General features: G+C 40.5%; 2 protein-coding genes across 2 annotated transcripts in view; one reads left to right on the top strand and one right to left on the bottom strand.

The window, feature by feature from the left end:
• LOC146669067 (uncharacterized) overlaps nucleotides 1-16,930 on the top strand; it is a 576,742-nt gene that overhangs the window by 103,315 nt on the left and 456,497 nt on the right. The window lies entirely within an intron of this gene.
• The window catches only part of LOC146669081 (copine-9-like), a 217,505-nt gene that overhangs the window by 62,006 nt on the left and 138,569 nt on the right, over nucleotides 1-16,930 (bottom strand). The window contains exons 8-11 of the mRNA XM_085405516.1: nucleotides 10,571-10,634; nucleotides 6,929-7,032; nucleotides 6,178-6,282; nucleotides 884-925 (exon numbers count right to left, since the gene is read on the bottom strand). Coding sequence (XP_085261642.1) covers nucleotides 884-925; nucleotides 6,178-6,282; nucleotides 6,929-7,032; nucleotides 10,571-10,634 — 315 coding nt within the window. The remainder of the gene's footprint in view (nucleotides 1-883; nucleotides 926-6,177; nucleotides 6,283-6,928; nucleotides 7,033-10,570; nucleotides 10,635-16,930) is intronic.

Below are 16,930 nucleotides of genomic sequence, written 5' to 3'. Positions count from 1 at the left end.
CTCTTAACTGGCACCAGAAGGCATGATCACATCACCCCTGTTCTAGCCAATCTACACTGGCTCCCTGTTAAATACCGTATCGTATTTAAAATCCTTTTGTATACTTTTAAAAATGGCGCCCAGTTACCTAACAGACTTTCTCGACGTGTATAGCCCCAACAGAGCACTCAGATCCTCTAATGGCTCTAACTTTTGTGATGTGTAGCTCGTTAGTCAGTGTCTGTTTTAATTTTGAAAAAGTGTCTAGCCTCAAAGGATTCCCTTTCTTTGTCCCTGTCACAATGACACGTCATTGGTCGATAGAGATATTTTATCCAAAAATGTATTATGCGTATACATTTGTCATTGTTATGTTTCTATTTTGACAAAACAGAATACTGTGTCAAAGCCTAAAAGGGAAACTGAGTAAAAATGCATCAGAATTACAGCCTGATGAATTCTGCAAGACAAACATTTCCTTCAGGTTTCCTTTTTTCTCACAAAAAGTGAAAAGAGAGACAGAAGATAGAACATAGAGAAAAGACTGAAAATTTATTTTCAGAGTAAAATTTGTGGAACAGCAACATGAGGTCAGACAGCCTGAAAACCCCCACAAGATATCTGCAAATTAAGCCCCACATGTATGAGGGCTCCTACAGTAGCCAGCATCTGTGATGAGACGTAGAAGCCATGTATAACCTGACCTCCTAACCACTTAGCTGCAACCTTTCACTCACAAGATTTCATTCATTGCCCAGTGTGTGCCAAGTGAAGAGCTCCTCTTCACTTGTTCTAATAAAATGCCTTGGGTCAGAAAGAATAATGTGTGACATTTCAGAGACTCCGTGTGGAGCTGAAAATTAAAGCAAGGAAAAGGAGAGTCACACAGAGTGAGAGCGCTTACCTCCCATCCCTGTCCCAGTCGTAAACGTCCACCTTGACTGTCCTGGAGGGAGGTGAGACAAGGAAGCCAAGGTGAGATAGACATAGGTGAGATTTACAGAAGATAAGAGGGAGTGTGAGGGTGAGAAAGTGAAATGGCAGGAAGCCAATAGGGAGAGACCATCAGAAAGTTGAGTAAGTTAACTTTTCTTCAAAGGATGTTTCACATTATGAAATCAATTAAAATAATGGTGACCCTAAAGTTATACAGCTTACCAATGTCAAAAATTATATAATTATATAATATATAAAAATTCATTCAATAATGAAAATAATGGAAAAAATAATACGTATAATGGATTATATATTTGAAATAAGACAACTTTAAAAAACATTGTAGGCCTTCTTCCTTAAAGTCGGTGCTATGACTCAGATTCTTTCAGTCGTGCGATCATCCATGTGACCGTGTGCGCTGTGCTTTAGAGTATGAGGTGGAGTGACTCTTGTTACTTCTTGTTCTTTTCCTGTACAGGTTGATTGCCTGTGTGAGATGCAGGTCCAGTTTTCTGTGACTTAAACAGCTACTGTGTAAGAAGTAATTAAATGTAATTAAATTCAATAAATTTATATGTTACACAGCAGAAACTTGTATTTGTTTTATAGTCGGATTTATTGTTATTTTAGTGTTTATTCTTGAGTGTAGTTTGGATTTTATTTGCATGATTTTAGTTTGATATTTGTATTGCGTTTTTTGGACAATTTTATTGTGGGATTTTTAGTGTAAAAAGTATTTATGCATGCTTTCTTCCTCAGGGAATAAACTTTCTTTGATTAGACCTACTCAGTCTCTGTGCCCTGGTTTTCTGATACACATACTCCTCGTATTTAAAGAACCTCCTGATGTGAGGTTTAGGCCCACCAGCTTTAGTGTCTAAACAAACAGCACCTAATCTCAACAATAGTCCGCTCAACCTGCTTTAGTTTGTACAGTAAAGACCCTACAAGATTTGAGACAAAGCCCCAACAATCAGATGATATCCTTGCTGATAGGAGTTTATTTAGGCTACGTTCACACTAATGCATTGTTGTTTGAAAACGCATCGTTTTCTCTCCGTTTTGACCTCCCGTCCACACTGAGACGGCGCTTTCCTCAAGGAAAAAGGCAGCGTTTTGAAAACGCTCTCGAAAACGCATACATTTCAAAACGCAGCTGTTCCGTTGCAGTGTGGACACACGAAAACGTAGACTTTCTAAAACGATGACGTATTTTAGTCATGTGACGCAGTCATGTGACCAAATAAACAAAGATAGCAGAGTACATTATACAGCGGTTGTTTTGACTGCCCTAAAAAAGATGAATATCAGTTTGTACGCGCTCCAGATAGCTTTTCTTTAAATTCTTTAATTCTCACTCGCTTTTGCAGCTTTGTACTTTTGTGTTACTTGTAGCAACAACTCCCCCTCATTGTTAGTCCATTTAAAAATGTATTATGTCTGATCATGGCAGCCCAATAACAGGCCCTAAGCACCAGCCATAGAGGCAGGAATATACCAAAGCCAACAAGTCCGTCCAAAGGTGCCCTAGAGACTATCCACCATATAGTAGCAGAACATAAGATGTAAAGAACAGTATACACTGAGAGGCTTAACCAAGTGGCTGAGATAGTATATATGGACTAGAAGTCCCAAATACCCAATACAAGACACCACCAAAGGAGGTGGAGAACAACAAGGTCCTATGGCACCAAAAGTTCCAGACAGACAAGCAGCTGCTGGCAAACTAACCAGACAGTAGTGCAGGGGTGTCGAACTCCACGCCTCTAGGGCCGGTGTCCTGCAGTCTTTAGATCTCACCCTGGGTCAACACACCTGAATCACATGATTAGTTCCTTACCAGGCCTCTGGAGAACCTCAAGGCATGTTGAGGAGGTAATTTAGCCATTTAAATAAGCTGTGCTGGATCAAGGACACATCTAAAACCTGCAGGACACCGGCCCTTGAGGCCTGGAGTTTGACACCCCTGTAGCAGTGGGTGACAAGGAGCAGAAGACAAAAAATTGTGATAGATATGGCAAACCCAACAGACAGCAACATCAGGAAGGAGGACAAGAAAATAGAGAAGGAACAACTGGAGCAGATGTGGAAAGTAAAGTCCAAAGCAGTCCTGGTGGTAACAGGAACATAAGGAGTTGTAACCCTGATACTGGAAGAGCAGCTCCAGCAGAATCCGAGTGTATAAGAGGTCTCTGTGCAGAAGAACACAGTCCTAGGTACACCTAAGATACTGCGAAGAACCCTCAAAATTCCAGGCCTCTAATAGAGGACTCAAAATTTAGCATCACACATATACCCCCCACACATTCATCCTAGCCATTATTAACAGTAGTCTGACCTCTAGTGTGGTGCCAAATTTTTTAAAGATGCTATTGTGCAACCCTTTTCTTAACCTTTTTTTGTCGAGCCTGTCTCCAAGCTACCTTTGTTGCCTAAACTCCTTTAAAATTTTGTCTACACTCAATTTAAGTCCCTCCTGTATGAATATGAAATTCTAGAAGTGTTCCAATCTTGTTTTAAAACTCACCACAGCACTGAATCTGCTCTATTAAGAGTCTGGTGATGACAGACACTTTGTGCTCCAGTGGATGATGAGAGGCATCCCCACAGATACAGCAGCCATGGAAGCAGAAGAATATCCTATTAAGAAGGCCCTGAGTAAATGTGGTTATCCCAACTGGACATTCACTTCAGGTGCGAAGAAAGACAACTACTGTCTAAGGGAAAATCCTTAGTAATCCCTTATTTGTCGGTTGATTTAGGCTTAGATGTACATACTGTGCGTGTGTGTTTGCTGCTTATTACTTCTGCATTAGTCTCAATAACACCAGCACTGGCCTGACACTGAGTTCACGGCCGACTGCTGGCATTATTCTGACCACCACAGAGTTCAGCTTTATACAGGATTCAGTATGAATATGGAAAGACAAACCTCAAATCTTCAATTTGAAGACAGACCCAGTTTAAGAAAGAAGATGATGTTTCTGCATAAGTCTGAAGTCCTGATGAGTACAAGTGAACCTTCAGATGTTCTATGCTTTTCATGGATGAAGTCATGGAACTTCTACAGTCGAAAATGTAATGAGAACTTGGTTGGGGCTCCTTCACCCTCCTTCAGCTCATCTATATTTCTAGGTTGGGTTTTTTCTTATCTTCCTCCTGACAATACCTCTATGGGTTTAAGGTTAGGGACGCTGGTTGTCCAATAAAGCACAGTATGTCATGAGACTATGGCAGCAGACAGTGAGGAAAGAGGATAAGGACCCAAATGCATACATGTACAGGCAGTAGTGGGTTTTAACAAAACATGAGCCGTTTATTAAAAGCTGAATGAAAATACTAGCAAGAGGCAAAACAGGAACTGAGGCTTAACTAACAGAACTAAACTGGATGAATTAACTTGGACATGGAACCTGGAAACATGGACAAGAGAAGCAGACGTCCTGATAAGAGACAAAGAGAAAACAGACAAAATATATACACACACGAGGGTGATTAGGGAGAATGGAAACACACAGGAAACACAGCTGGAAAGACTTGACAAAGACACAAGGAAAGCAAAACTAGCATTGACACTCTGTAGCTGCATCAAATTTCCATGATATAACCAAATTCTGACTAGCAGACTGTGACCTAGACATAGTGTAGGTGGCAAACGTCTGTGACAAATTAGCCTGCACAGCAACAGACATGTGCAGCTCAACAATGCATAATATGGAGAGCAGGAGAGAGTACGACCGTGCAGCGTTTAAAGCTTGGAAGTACTCACATTACTTTGAGTTTGATTCCGTAAAAAATTACAAAAACATTAGCGTCTGCTGTTCACTCTGCGTGGGAAGAAAACGTCTTTCTACAGCAAAAAATTAAACTTCTGAGCGAGCTCCGAGCACGCTGCCACGGGAATGTGACATTCACAGAGAAACCCCCGGATCCTCCCACTGACATGAACGCTGTGGCACCGGGCAAACCTCCACCCGCCCCACTCCTGCTAAACAGGTGACAACAGATTTAAGAGACAGGACTTAGTGCTGCTCAATCTTTGATTTTATAAATTTTTTGGTGTGTTTTACTTGCATCTATTTGAAAAAGTGTAAACACAAAACATTTTTTTTTTAATTTTATAAGCTGGAATATGCAGAAAAGGTTTAAATGTTAAACACATTTCTTCCAGTCAGAGACTGCTGCATATAATTTAATTTTTGCTTGATGCAATGTGCATGAAACTAAAGATTAAAACTAATAAAAAAAATTTCAAAACAGACTTTTTCATTTGCTTCACTTTTATATGATGGATTATGCAGAAAAAATTGAACTGGGCTGAAAGATCTGTTGCTTTATTACTTATTCAGGTTGTGCATCATGTTTTTAAAAAGTACCGTAATAAAGTAACCAATTACTTTTGAAAATAAGTAATCGGTAAAGTAATGGGATTACTTTTTGGAGCAGTAATCAGTAATTAGTAACTAATTATTATTTTCAAGTAACTTGACCAACACTGGTAAAGACATATATTAAAGAGGTGAGAGCTCTTTTGTCTGACTACAAATTAGTAGGAAATTAAATTTGAAGATAAGATAAGATAAGATAACCTTTATTAGTCCCACACGTGGGAAATTTGTTTTGTCACAGCAGGAAGTGGACAGTGCAAAAGTTATGACGCAAAAATTAGAATACAATAAGAATAAATACAGTACACAGCTGTACAGAATAGAATAAAATAATATACTATATACAGTAGAATAAAATAGAATAAAAATATACAATAAGATAAAAATAGAATACGAATGCTATATACAACTGAGTAAAAATACAACGATGCCAGAAAAGATTATTGCACTTAGTGTTATTTCACATGTGTGGATGTGTGTGTTTGTTCAGTTAAAGTCTTTATTATGGAGTCTGACAGCAGTGGGGAGGAAAGACCTGCGAAATCTCTCCGTCCCACACCGTGGGTGCCGCAGTCTCCCACTGAAGGAGCTGCTCAGTGCTGTCACAGTCTGCTGCATGGGGTGGGAGACGTTGTCCAACAGGGATGACAGCTTAGCCGCCATTCTCCTGTCACTCACCACCTCCACTGGGTCCAGAGGGCATCCTAGAACAGAGCTGGCCCTTCGAAGTAGTAGCTGTCGGGTTTTTGTCTTTATTTTTTTTATTTATTTAATTTTTTGCAGTAGCTGACCCTGTGTTAGCTCAATATAAACCTTTATATTCGATAGCATAATGATTTAAAATAAGAAAGTAATCAGTGCACTGTTCTCTCACCTGTCATAGTCTCCATTACAAAGTGCTCGAACAGGAATAGTAAATGACTGCCAGACAGGGTTTAGGTTGTTTTTGATCACCTCAGTCTTGTGGCAGATCGTAAACCTGCAAACAAAAGGAGACATCTCAACATAGATGAAATGTCAGGAGGGGGGAGTTTTTTTTTATCATGAAACACATGTTGGTGGGCTCTAGGATTGACAGGAAATAGTGAACAAAATGTGTCCCTGGATACCACATATCCCTGGTTAAATAATGACATTTGGTAAGGCTTCATGCTACTAAGTGTTACTAAGTGTTTTATCCTATTGTAAAGTGTCCTTGGATGACTTGAAAGGCGCTCATAAATAAAATTTATTATTATTATTATTATTATTACTCATCATCTAAATGAAATGTAACATTAGACACCAGAAACAGTCCAGAGTAAACAGAAAGTTTTCATCCTGAACTATATTTTTGAAATACTTAAAACTTAAACGAAGTACAAATTAAAACATTCTACTTCAGTGTAGAGAAAATCTATAACCACTTCTTCCTTCTGAAGAGTTAGTACCTTTCACTCTCCTCATGGGACTGGATCCAAAAGACAAATGTGTTAGCGTTTTTTTTTTACTCACCGGCAGTAATAAGGCCAGAACTGGAACAGAGGAGCAGCGCTTTTCTTTAGATGGACAGCTAACAGATTGACTGCATATCAGAGGATATACAGTTTCTCTAACAATTCATACATTCCAAACAAAACACTCACGTGCCATCCTCGTTGCTCCGGTAGAAGACAAGGAAAGGATCAGACTTGCCAAAGAAATCCTTTTTATCCAGCTTGTTTGCACAAAACTGCATAGTGGCTATGTCCTAGGAAAACAAGAACAGTTTCTTTCAGGATCCGGTCTATCTTCAAGTTTATTTTTTAAGAATGAACTTGTGAATTTTTGAACATAATTTGACAATAAGTACTTAAAAGAGGATGTTGTCTAGCAAACTGTAATATCCGTAGACAAAAAGTCTATTGAGCACATGACTCAAACCCAACAAGAACTTTACCTAGTGGCAACAGGATATAACACAGAGCCATTTAACATTTAATAATAATAATGGATTGCATTTATATAGCGCTTTTCAAGGCACTCAAAGCACTTTACAATACCACTATTCATTCACTCTCACATTCACACACTGGTGGAGGCAGCTACAGTTGTAGCCACAGCTGCCCTGGGGCAGACTGACAGAAGCGAGGCTGCCATATTGTACCATTGGCCCCTCTGGCCAAGACAGGTAGGCGGTAGGGGATCAAACCGGCGACCTTCCGGTTACAGGTGCACTTCCCAAACCCCTGAGCCATGGTCAGTGCTGAAGACAGCACATCAACAAGCTCTGAGCACAAGATACAGGCTGGGGTCTATCACACCAGTCTTGTCTGTGAAGACCAGTCCAATGGTCTTGACAGAGAGTTGGGGAATGGCTGCAATCACAGCACTGTAAGATGGTGAAAGATATACCCTTAGGCCCCCTCCTCGATTCAGAGATGGTCTTTCCCTTTTCACGTAAATGACCTCCTTGACTCCCCGCTCGATGTGTACATCCTCATGATTGAAAGAGTGTCCACTGGCCTGGAGGTGTAAATAGACTGCGGAGTCCTCGCCTGACGAATTCTTCATCGTACCATCAGCTTTGCTAGAGGTTGTTTGGTTTCCCTGGTGTATAAATCATCAGCGTACACTATATTACTCTATTTGTGTCGGGTGGTTTAAAAGCCACCCGACACAAATAGTTTAGAAATGTTTAGAAAAAATGCTTCTCAACTGTTCCGATAGTCCTGACACATAAGGGTTTTCACTTAGGCAACAGTTGTCCTTCAATCCTGGATCGGGTGGAGCTTTCTTTCCATTGATCAGTGATCTTTGATCAATGAGCTTCGATCAGTGGGCTTTGATAAGTGGTAGTTGATCAATCGTCATGAGAATTAATGATCAAGGAACTGACCTCCCAGCCCATTGTTCATTCAGTGGTGCTGGTTTCAGTCATTCTGCAAATGTACTGTTTATAAGGTTGGGGAGACCTGCAGTCAGCTGAGACTCAAGAAGTCACTTGGATGAGTGACGAAATGTTTCTTCCACTGAAAACACTACGTCCAGAGGAACAGAATCAACCTTTTGGGATCCTCAGAAAGATGGTCATCCATATGCTGTTTTGTGTCTCTGCTTCATCTTCAGCAAAGATATGATCCAGAGATTGAAAATCCCATTGGTCCTTGGGTTCTGGGCATGGGCCTACTTCTGTGAATGGCTGGAATACAGTGGGGCAAAAAAGTATTTAGTCAGCCACCGATTGTGCAAGTTCCCCCACTTAAAATGATGACAGAGGTCAGTAATTTGCACCAGAGGTACACTTCAACTGTGAGAGAGAGAATGTGAAAAAAAATTCCATGAATTCACATGGTAGGATTTGTAAAGAATTTATTCGTAAATTAGGGTGGCAAATAAGTATTTGGTCACCTCAAACAAGGGAAATCTCTGGCTCTCACAGACCTGTAATGTCTTCTGTAAGAAGCTTTTCTGTCCCCCACTCGTTACCTGTATGAATGGCACCTGTTTGAACTCATCATCTGTATAAAAGACACCTGTCCACAGCCTCAAACAGTCAGACTCCAAACTCTGCCATGGCCAAGACCAAAGAGCTTTCGAAGGACACCAGGAAAAGTATTGTAGACCTGCACCAGACTGGGAAGAGTGAATCTACAATAGGCAAGCAGCTTGGTGTGAAAAAATCAACTGTGGGAGCAATCATCAGAAAATGGAAGACATACAAGACCACTGATAATCTCCCTCGATGTGGGGCTCCACGCAAGAGCTCATCCCGTGGGGTCAAAATGATCATGAGAACGGTGAGCAAAGATCCCAGAACCACACGGGGGGACCTGGTGAATGACCTGCAGAGAGCTGGGACCAAAGTAACAAAGGTCACCATCAGTAACACACTACAACGGCAGGGAATCAAATCCCGCAGTGCCAGACGTGTTCCTGCTGAAGCCAGTGCATGTCCAGGCCCGTCTGAAGTTTGCCAGAGAGCACATGGATGATACAGCAGAGGATTGGGAGAATGTCATGTGGTCAGATGAAACCAAAGTAGAACTTTTTGGTATAAACTCAACTCGTCGTGTTTGGAGGAAGAAGAATACTGAGTTGCATCCCAAGAACACCATACCTACTGTGAAGCATGGGGGTGGAAACATCATGCTATGGGGCTGTTTTTCTGCCAAGGGGACAGGACGACTGATCCGTGTTAAGGACAGAATGAATGGGGCCATGTATCGTGAGATTTTGAGCCAAAACCTCCTTCCATCAGTGAGAACTTTGAAGATGAAACGAGGCTGGGTCTTCCAACATGACAATGATCCAAAACACACCGCCCGGGCAACAAAGGAGTGGCTCCGTAAGAAGCATTTGAAAGTCCTGGAGTGGCCTAGCCAGTCTCCAGACCTCAACCCCATAGAAAATCTGTGGCGGGAGTTGAAAGTCCGTGTTGCTCGGGAGAAGATCTGCATGGAGGAATGGGCCAAAATACCAGCTGCTGTGTGTGCAAACCTGGTAAAGACCTATAGTAAACGTTTGACCTCTGTTATTGCCAACAAAGGTTATGTTACAAAGTATTGAGTTGTATTTTTGTTATTGACCAAATACTTATTTTCCACCCTGATTTACGAATAAATTCTTTACAAATCCTACCATGTGGATTCATGGATTTTTTTTTCACATTCTGTCTCTCACAGTTGAAGTGTACCTCTGGTGCAAATTACTGACCTCTGTCATCATTTTAAGTGGGGGAACTTGCACAATCGGTGGCTGACTAAATACTTTTTTGCCCCACTGTATTTCTACCAATTTGTTTTGTTTCTTTAAGAAAGAAAGAATGAGGTTCTGGTGCAAAAGGTATTGCAGTACTGGGTTGACCGTTAATTGAAATGTATAGAAGATAGATTGTTGCTCAGAGACAAACATTTGAACAATAAATCCAACAGGGCTCTCAGAGTTCTCAAGGACTCTTGAGCTGTCACCACCACCACGAGTCTGATAGTGAAGCAAAGAAGGTCAAACCTGATTACATATATACATAACAGTAATCTGATCTTCTTCAACATGGATATAAAAAACAAAGTGTAAAATAAGGATTTATAATTCATGAGCAGCTCTTCTCATCACACTGAGAGTATGATGCAAATTACAAAATTATCCTGAAGTCCTTTAAATGGTCATTCAATATCCAGGTAATTTAAATTTACTTGGTTAACAAATGGAAACACAGACTGTGGCCATCATGAGGTCGGGCTGCCATGCTTAACTTTCTAACTCCTCTTACTGTTTGTATCACAAGGTTCATCTAAGCTGATACTAACTCTGCAGTTACTCAGCTCCTCAGCGGTGAAGATGATGGTTCCACACTTCTTCCCAGGAATACCACTAAGAAAGTGAGAGAGAAAAGTGTAAGATACAGGACAACAAGTATTTTAAAAAAAGATTTGTGGCTGACAATAAAAGAATAATACTTAAAACTAAGTATGGATCATTCAGATCAAGCTATAGTTTACTGTTCTCTGGGAAAATCTGACTACTTCCCAATTTCAGCCTATGCTAAATTTTTAGTGCCAGTAACTTTCCATCACAGTGATTAATCTCAGCAGCTGTTTACTGGCCCAGGAGCTGATTCCTACAAGTTATCATTGTCAGATATAGGAGAGGATAAAAGAGGAATTCTGGAGGCTCAGGAGGCACGTCACCATGATTGTTTCCAACCAGAAGTCAACCTGTCATCGAATTTGTCTCAGAGGAAAGAGCACTTTTCATTCAGTGATGAATTACAAAACAATCTCGGCAATTGTATTAAAATTTCATTAAGATTAGAAAATGAAATGTGAAGTCATTTCTCACAGAGAGAAATCACCTGCTAGAGCAAAGGCTCTGTGCCCTTTTCTCTGCTTGTGCCCTGTTGCAAACTGCTGGAAGTGATGCTTTGTTGTTGCTTTTTCATGAATTTACTATACTTACAATCTATCTGCCTCCAACTAACAACCATGTTTTCAGGATATTAGTATATACTCATAGGTCATTTTTAAGATCTGATTTATTCCCCAGTTTGTAAATTGGAGTTCCATGTTGTTGGAACAACATGGAAACCTGAGTGATAGATTAATCATATGTGTTATTGGAAACATCAAAGAATCTTTGTGAGCATTTCTAAAATAAATATTCAAACCATACACATCTTTAACTTTAGATTTTTTAAAAATTTGTCTATAATAGCGGCCACATCTGATTCTGAATAACATAACATCTTTAATTTAGGAATAGAGGGTGTCTGACTATTTATTGTAACATCATCACTTTCAGTGCAACCTAGCTCCTTCAAGCCTCTTGACAGATTTAAGTATTGGGTTTTGGGACTATGTCATGAAATGCTGAGCAGTTTACTGCATCAGTAAATAAGATAAGATAAGATAACCTTTATTAGTCCCACACGTGGGAAACTTGTTTTGTCACAGCAGGAAGTGGACAGTGCAAAAGTTATGAGGCAAAAATTAGAATACAATAAGAATAAATACAGTACACAACTGTACAGAATAGAATAAAATAAAATACTATATACAGTAGAATAAAATAAAATAAATATACAATAAGATAAAAATAGAATACAAATACAAATACAAATAAAAATAATTATTCAAGCGTGTATTTGCTTGTTTCCTTGGTTTTTCAGTTAAATGGACCATATTGAAGCGGTTGCTTATCTCTTTCAGATTTCTCATATCATTCTTATCAACCCAGTTAACAGAGGTGGTGGCTTACGACACCAACTGTCTTCCATCTATAATCCCGTTTTGAGACTCTTCCCAGCGCCTTAACACCCACTTACATCCTGGGTCATTTGACCTCAGTGAATCACATGATAGGGTGTGACAAGGTCTCACAGTGGGTTTACCTGAAACACCCGTTTTCACACCTTGGCTCCTGTTATTAGGCAGAGGATCAATAGGGGGTCCATGACCCTCTTAGGGATACTCCCTAAGGGCTTAAAATCTGGGATTCTCCACCAATTGCTCTTAGAACTGAAGAAGCTTCTCGGATGAAACGTCTTCAAGAAAGTGTAATATCATCAGGCCGCTCAATTTGAGATCATCTTATTTTGTGCATAGATGCACACCGTCTTAATTATAGAGACATCATGAAACCACACCTGTCTAGTTTGGGGCCCATAATTCTCCTGGTCCTAGTCTGAAATATCTGAGATCTGTGTGCAAGCAAATTACACCCTGACAAAGAAAAGCGGATAATTAAAAGTTTTTCAAGACAAGTTGAAGCCAGATAGAGAAGTGGGGAAACCTTTATCATCCTCTTGATAATTCCCTGTGGTTGCAGGTCACACTCCACCTCACAGTGTGACACAGCGATTCGTTCCATCCACTCAAAGCTGCGCTTCTGTCTGATGCTGCACTGTGATTAAAACGCCAGCTGAGATTCAAGGATGTTGCCATAAACAACTGTGACAATGTACACAGGCACCAACACACCGCTACACATGCACACTACATTATGCAGGAGGGATAGTCGGAAGATTCCACACAAACAAAGAATATATTATCCTTGAGAGACTGTTTTCTGTGACCTTAAACTGGTTTTGCTTCATTTAGTCCATTGTCCCTTCTGCTGGTTCGTTTATGAACCCAGTCACGTAACCGTAGCTGCATGAGGGCAGGTAAAACTCAAAGATTTGGCTTGAAACAAGTATTAATTCCAACACTTCTGACAATTTCATCTCAGTTTGGTTTTCTCTGCTGGCCCTCTCACTTAAACAAAGAAAGCTATCAGTGATACATGAGTGTCTGTGAGCAGTTCTGATAATGAATTTGCAAGGTCATGTGGGATATTGAAGATACCTTGAGCCTCTCTCGACTGTCACAGAACCTCCTATTCACATTCCTGCTGCTGATACAGCCTAGCTGTAGTTAAACTGCAGTAACGTCACAGAAGCCTGTGCATGGCAGGACAAAACAGGTAACTACAACACAGATGAAGAAAATAAGTTAAATGTGGACGACATCAGGGCGTGTGTGTGTGTGTGTGTGTTTTAAGGTGGGGAGGGGTCTCAGCAGGCCTTTTCCAACATATTTTTTGTCATCCAACCACTTCAGTTTTTCACTGCCTAATGTGGGTTTCCCACTCCCACATATGTTAGACAAGATAACACAAACACAATCACAATTACTCTACAGTAACACAGTCATGTAAAATTGCACACAAAAGCCTTCTCATTTTGTTTTATGCAAGGACATTTTTGACATTAAACAAAATACTCCAACAACAATGATATGAAAGTTGAGGGGAAAAGAATGAAAAACAGAACAGGCGGCAGCGTGGATTTTCTCACTTTGAATATCTCTAGCAAGATACTTAAATATAGTTGTGTGTGGACCAAAACCTGAGACCTCTGTCCTACAACTGTTCTTCATAGTTCTGAGAAAATACACTTATATAGCAAAAATACACATTCTTAACCTGAATTAGACTGATAATGTCCTCACGTTTGCAAAGCAGCCTGTAGTCACCCACTAGTTAGTTTAGCTGAGCATGAAGACTGGATTTGTCCAGTATTTAGTATACTGTACGGACATAAGTACTGGGTCAACTACAAATGACTACACATTATATTTTTATTACCCTGTCTTCCTCCCCTCACCCCAGCAGATGGCCCCGCCCCTCCCTGAGCCTGGTTCTGCTGGAGGTTTCCTCCTGTTAAAAGGGAGTTTTTCCTTCCCACTGTCACCAACGAGCTTCTCATAGGGGATCGTATGATTGTTTGGTTTTTCTCTGTATGCATTATTGTAAGGTCTACCTTACAATATAAAGTGCCTTGAGGTGACTGTTGTTGTTATTTGGCGCTGTATAAATAAAACTAAATTGAATCATACCTACACATACCTGCTCTACCATAGAAACCCATTCCATGAAACTCCCAAAACACTGTTTTTGTGCTAATGTTAATGCCCAAGTAAGCTTGGAACTCTGTGATGTTTAAGCACTATGTGTCTTAGCACTCTCCAATGCCACTCTCTAACTTAAATGGTCTGCCACATTTTGGCTAAGTTGCTGTCATCCCTAAGCACTTCCAGTTTTGCATTTGGCATTCTGTTACAGTACAGTGGTAAAATTCATCTCTTCAGAATAATAATGGATTGGATTTATATAGCACTTTTCAAGGCACCCAAAGCACTTTACAATGCCACTATTCATTCACTCTCACATTTACACACTGGTGGAGACAAGCTACGGTTGTAGCCACAGCTGCCCTGGGGCAGACTGACAGAAGCGAGGCTGCCATATCGCGCCATCGGCCCCTCTGGCCAACACCAGTAGGCGGTAGGTGAAGTGTCTTGCCCAAGGACACAACGATCAGGACAGAGAGCCCGGGGATCGAACCGGCGACCTTCCGGTTACAGATACGCTTCCCAACCCCCTGAGCCACGGTCGCCACAGAAGAAACCATTGTGTGTAAGACTCATTGCATCTGTACAAGAACCATTGTTCTACAGAACAGACAAGATGTTTCCAGTGGTATTTGTTTTAAAATGATTAAATGAGGGATTTCAGAAGAAACCTATGAATTACCTAAAGGATATATGTTTGAAAAGTGCATCCAGTAAAAAATGCAACTGAGGATATATCCAGTCCAAAGGACAACACGTGGAGGTCTTGGACTTCAAACAAAAAGCAGAACTTCTTCACAGTTTTACCAACGTTGCTGTGGAACAAGCTAAAACGATAGTCACGCTAAAACAACCATTAACCAAGGAAATAATGTCATTGAAACTCAGTCCAATTAGTTTGGTGCAGTGGTGGACGACGGACGGGTTCCGGCTGGGATCTTTGCTGACCCAGCATCTCTGGAAGTAACACACGCTTCGATTCCCTTAAGCTCCGTGGTCAGAGCCATTCATCCAGCAACTTATGTTGTGGGCCGCTACTCTACGATGGCACCGCAAGGTGACTTGACCTGTTCCACTGTGCTGATCACTGCACCACAGGTGGCAATAACAACAGAGCATGATGCTCTTCCTCTCTCCAACTACCAGATTTGCAGCTCACCTATACTGTAGGTGCACTTGCCCACTCTGCCTCACCTATGAAGTCCACCAACCATCCACCAGAAATGCCAGCAGAACCTACTGTCTATTAAACACAGTTATTCCAGTGTCCGTTATGCCAGTTGAACTCAAATCCCTTCTAACTACACTCCCTAATTCAGTCAATATAATTATTGCTCATGTAGGTACCAGTGACACCACCTGGCAACAGTCAAACATGACAAAATCTGACTTTAGCACTCTGGTAGACTCTGGTATCTTAAGAGTGTTATATTTGTGTTATATTTGACCCTATTCTAAACGTGGTACCGTCCAGTTTTTTGTTTTTGTTTTTTACATTGACTACTGCTGACAAGTTTGTTATAGCAAATAGAAACTAAGCTGAACTATTAAGTTCCACCCCTTAAATCTCATGTTCATGCAGAAGAGTCCTTAAATTCTTTTATCAATATTTGCACTGTTATCCTTGATTCTGTTGCTCCTTTGAGATCTTAGTGCCCTAAATTAAAACATGAGCCTTGGCTAAATGAGTCTACTCGGGCGCTCTGTCAACAATGTAGGAGAGCAGAAAGGAAGGGGGATGAATAAATTCTGGTGTCTTATGAAAATAATTTTAACAGATATCAGGAGGTTTTCAGGGCCTCAAGAAAAAAACAAACAAACAAAAAAACACTTTTCCAATTTGCTTTATTCTCATTCCCATAGACTGAAGTTCTGCTTCACTACCATCAAGCATGACCTTAACAACATCTGTTTTTCCAAGTATGTCTCCTGTACTGTGACAGCTTTCTAAAATGTTTTCATTCATAGGATCTCACTTCTCAGGACTACATTGTACAATGATTTTCTGCCCAACAACTAATATTGTTGACAGGTTGAAACCTACTAATGTAAATTTGGCATTATTCGCTCTCGTCTGTTTACATCAAATCAAATCAAATCACTTTTATTGTCACATCACATGTGCAGGCACACTGGCACAGCACGTGCGAGTGAAATTCTTGTGTGCGAGCCCCACAAGCAACAGAGATGTGCAACACAACAACACAAACGAGCAAAATACAAGAATGGCCAACCTGAAACTAATAAATATATGTACAATATATAATAGTGTATGCATTTCTGGATGTGTATACTAAATATTTTCCTACGTGTGTGTGTGTGTGTGTGTGTGTGTGTGTGTGTGTGTGTGTGTGTGTGTGTGTGTGTGTGTGTGTGTGTGTGTGTATACACATTTTTACAAATTAAATAGTAAAAAAATAATAATAATAAAATAAAATAATAATAATAATAAAATATATAAAATATAAAATATACAGAGTTGAATATGTGCAAAACAGTGGCATTACTGTACAGTATGGAGTGCATAATGTTGAAGTTCCAGTAGTGAACTGAGGTGTCTATGACGTGTTCAGCAGTCTGATGGCCTGGTGGAAGAAGCTGTCTCTCAGTCTGCTGGTACGGGACCGGATGCTGCAGAACCTCCTTCCTGATGGAAGCAGTCTGAACAGTTTATGGCTGGGGGGACTGGAGTCCTTGATGATCCTCCCCGCTTTCCTCAGGCACCGCTTCCTGTAGATGTCTTGGAGGGAGGGAAGCTCACCTCCAATTATCCGTTCA

Source organism: Rhamphochromis longiceps, linkage group LG5 (genome assembly GCF_057381845.1).
Source record: "Rhamphochromis longiceps isolate RC_006_pf linkage group LG5, R_longiceps_female_GT1.1, whole genome shotgun sequence".
In the NCBI taxonomy this organism is placed as follows: Eukaryota; Metazoa; Chordata; class Actinopteri; order Cichliformes; family Cichlidae; genus Rhamphochromis; species Rhamphochromis longiceps.
Note: the sequence above shows the minus strand (reverse complement) of the source record. Positions and strands in the feature narration are given on the sequence as shown.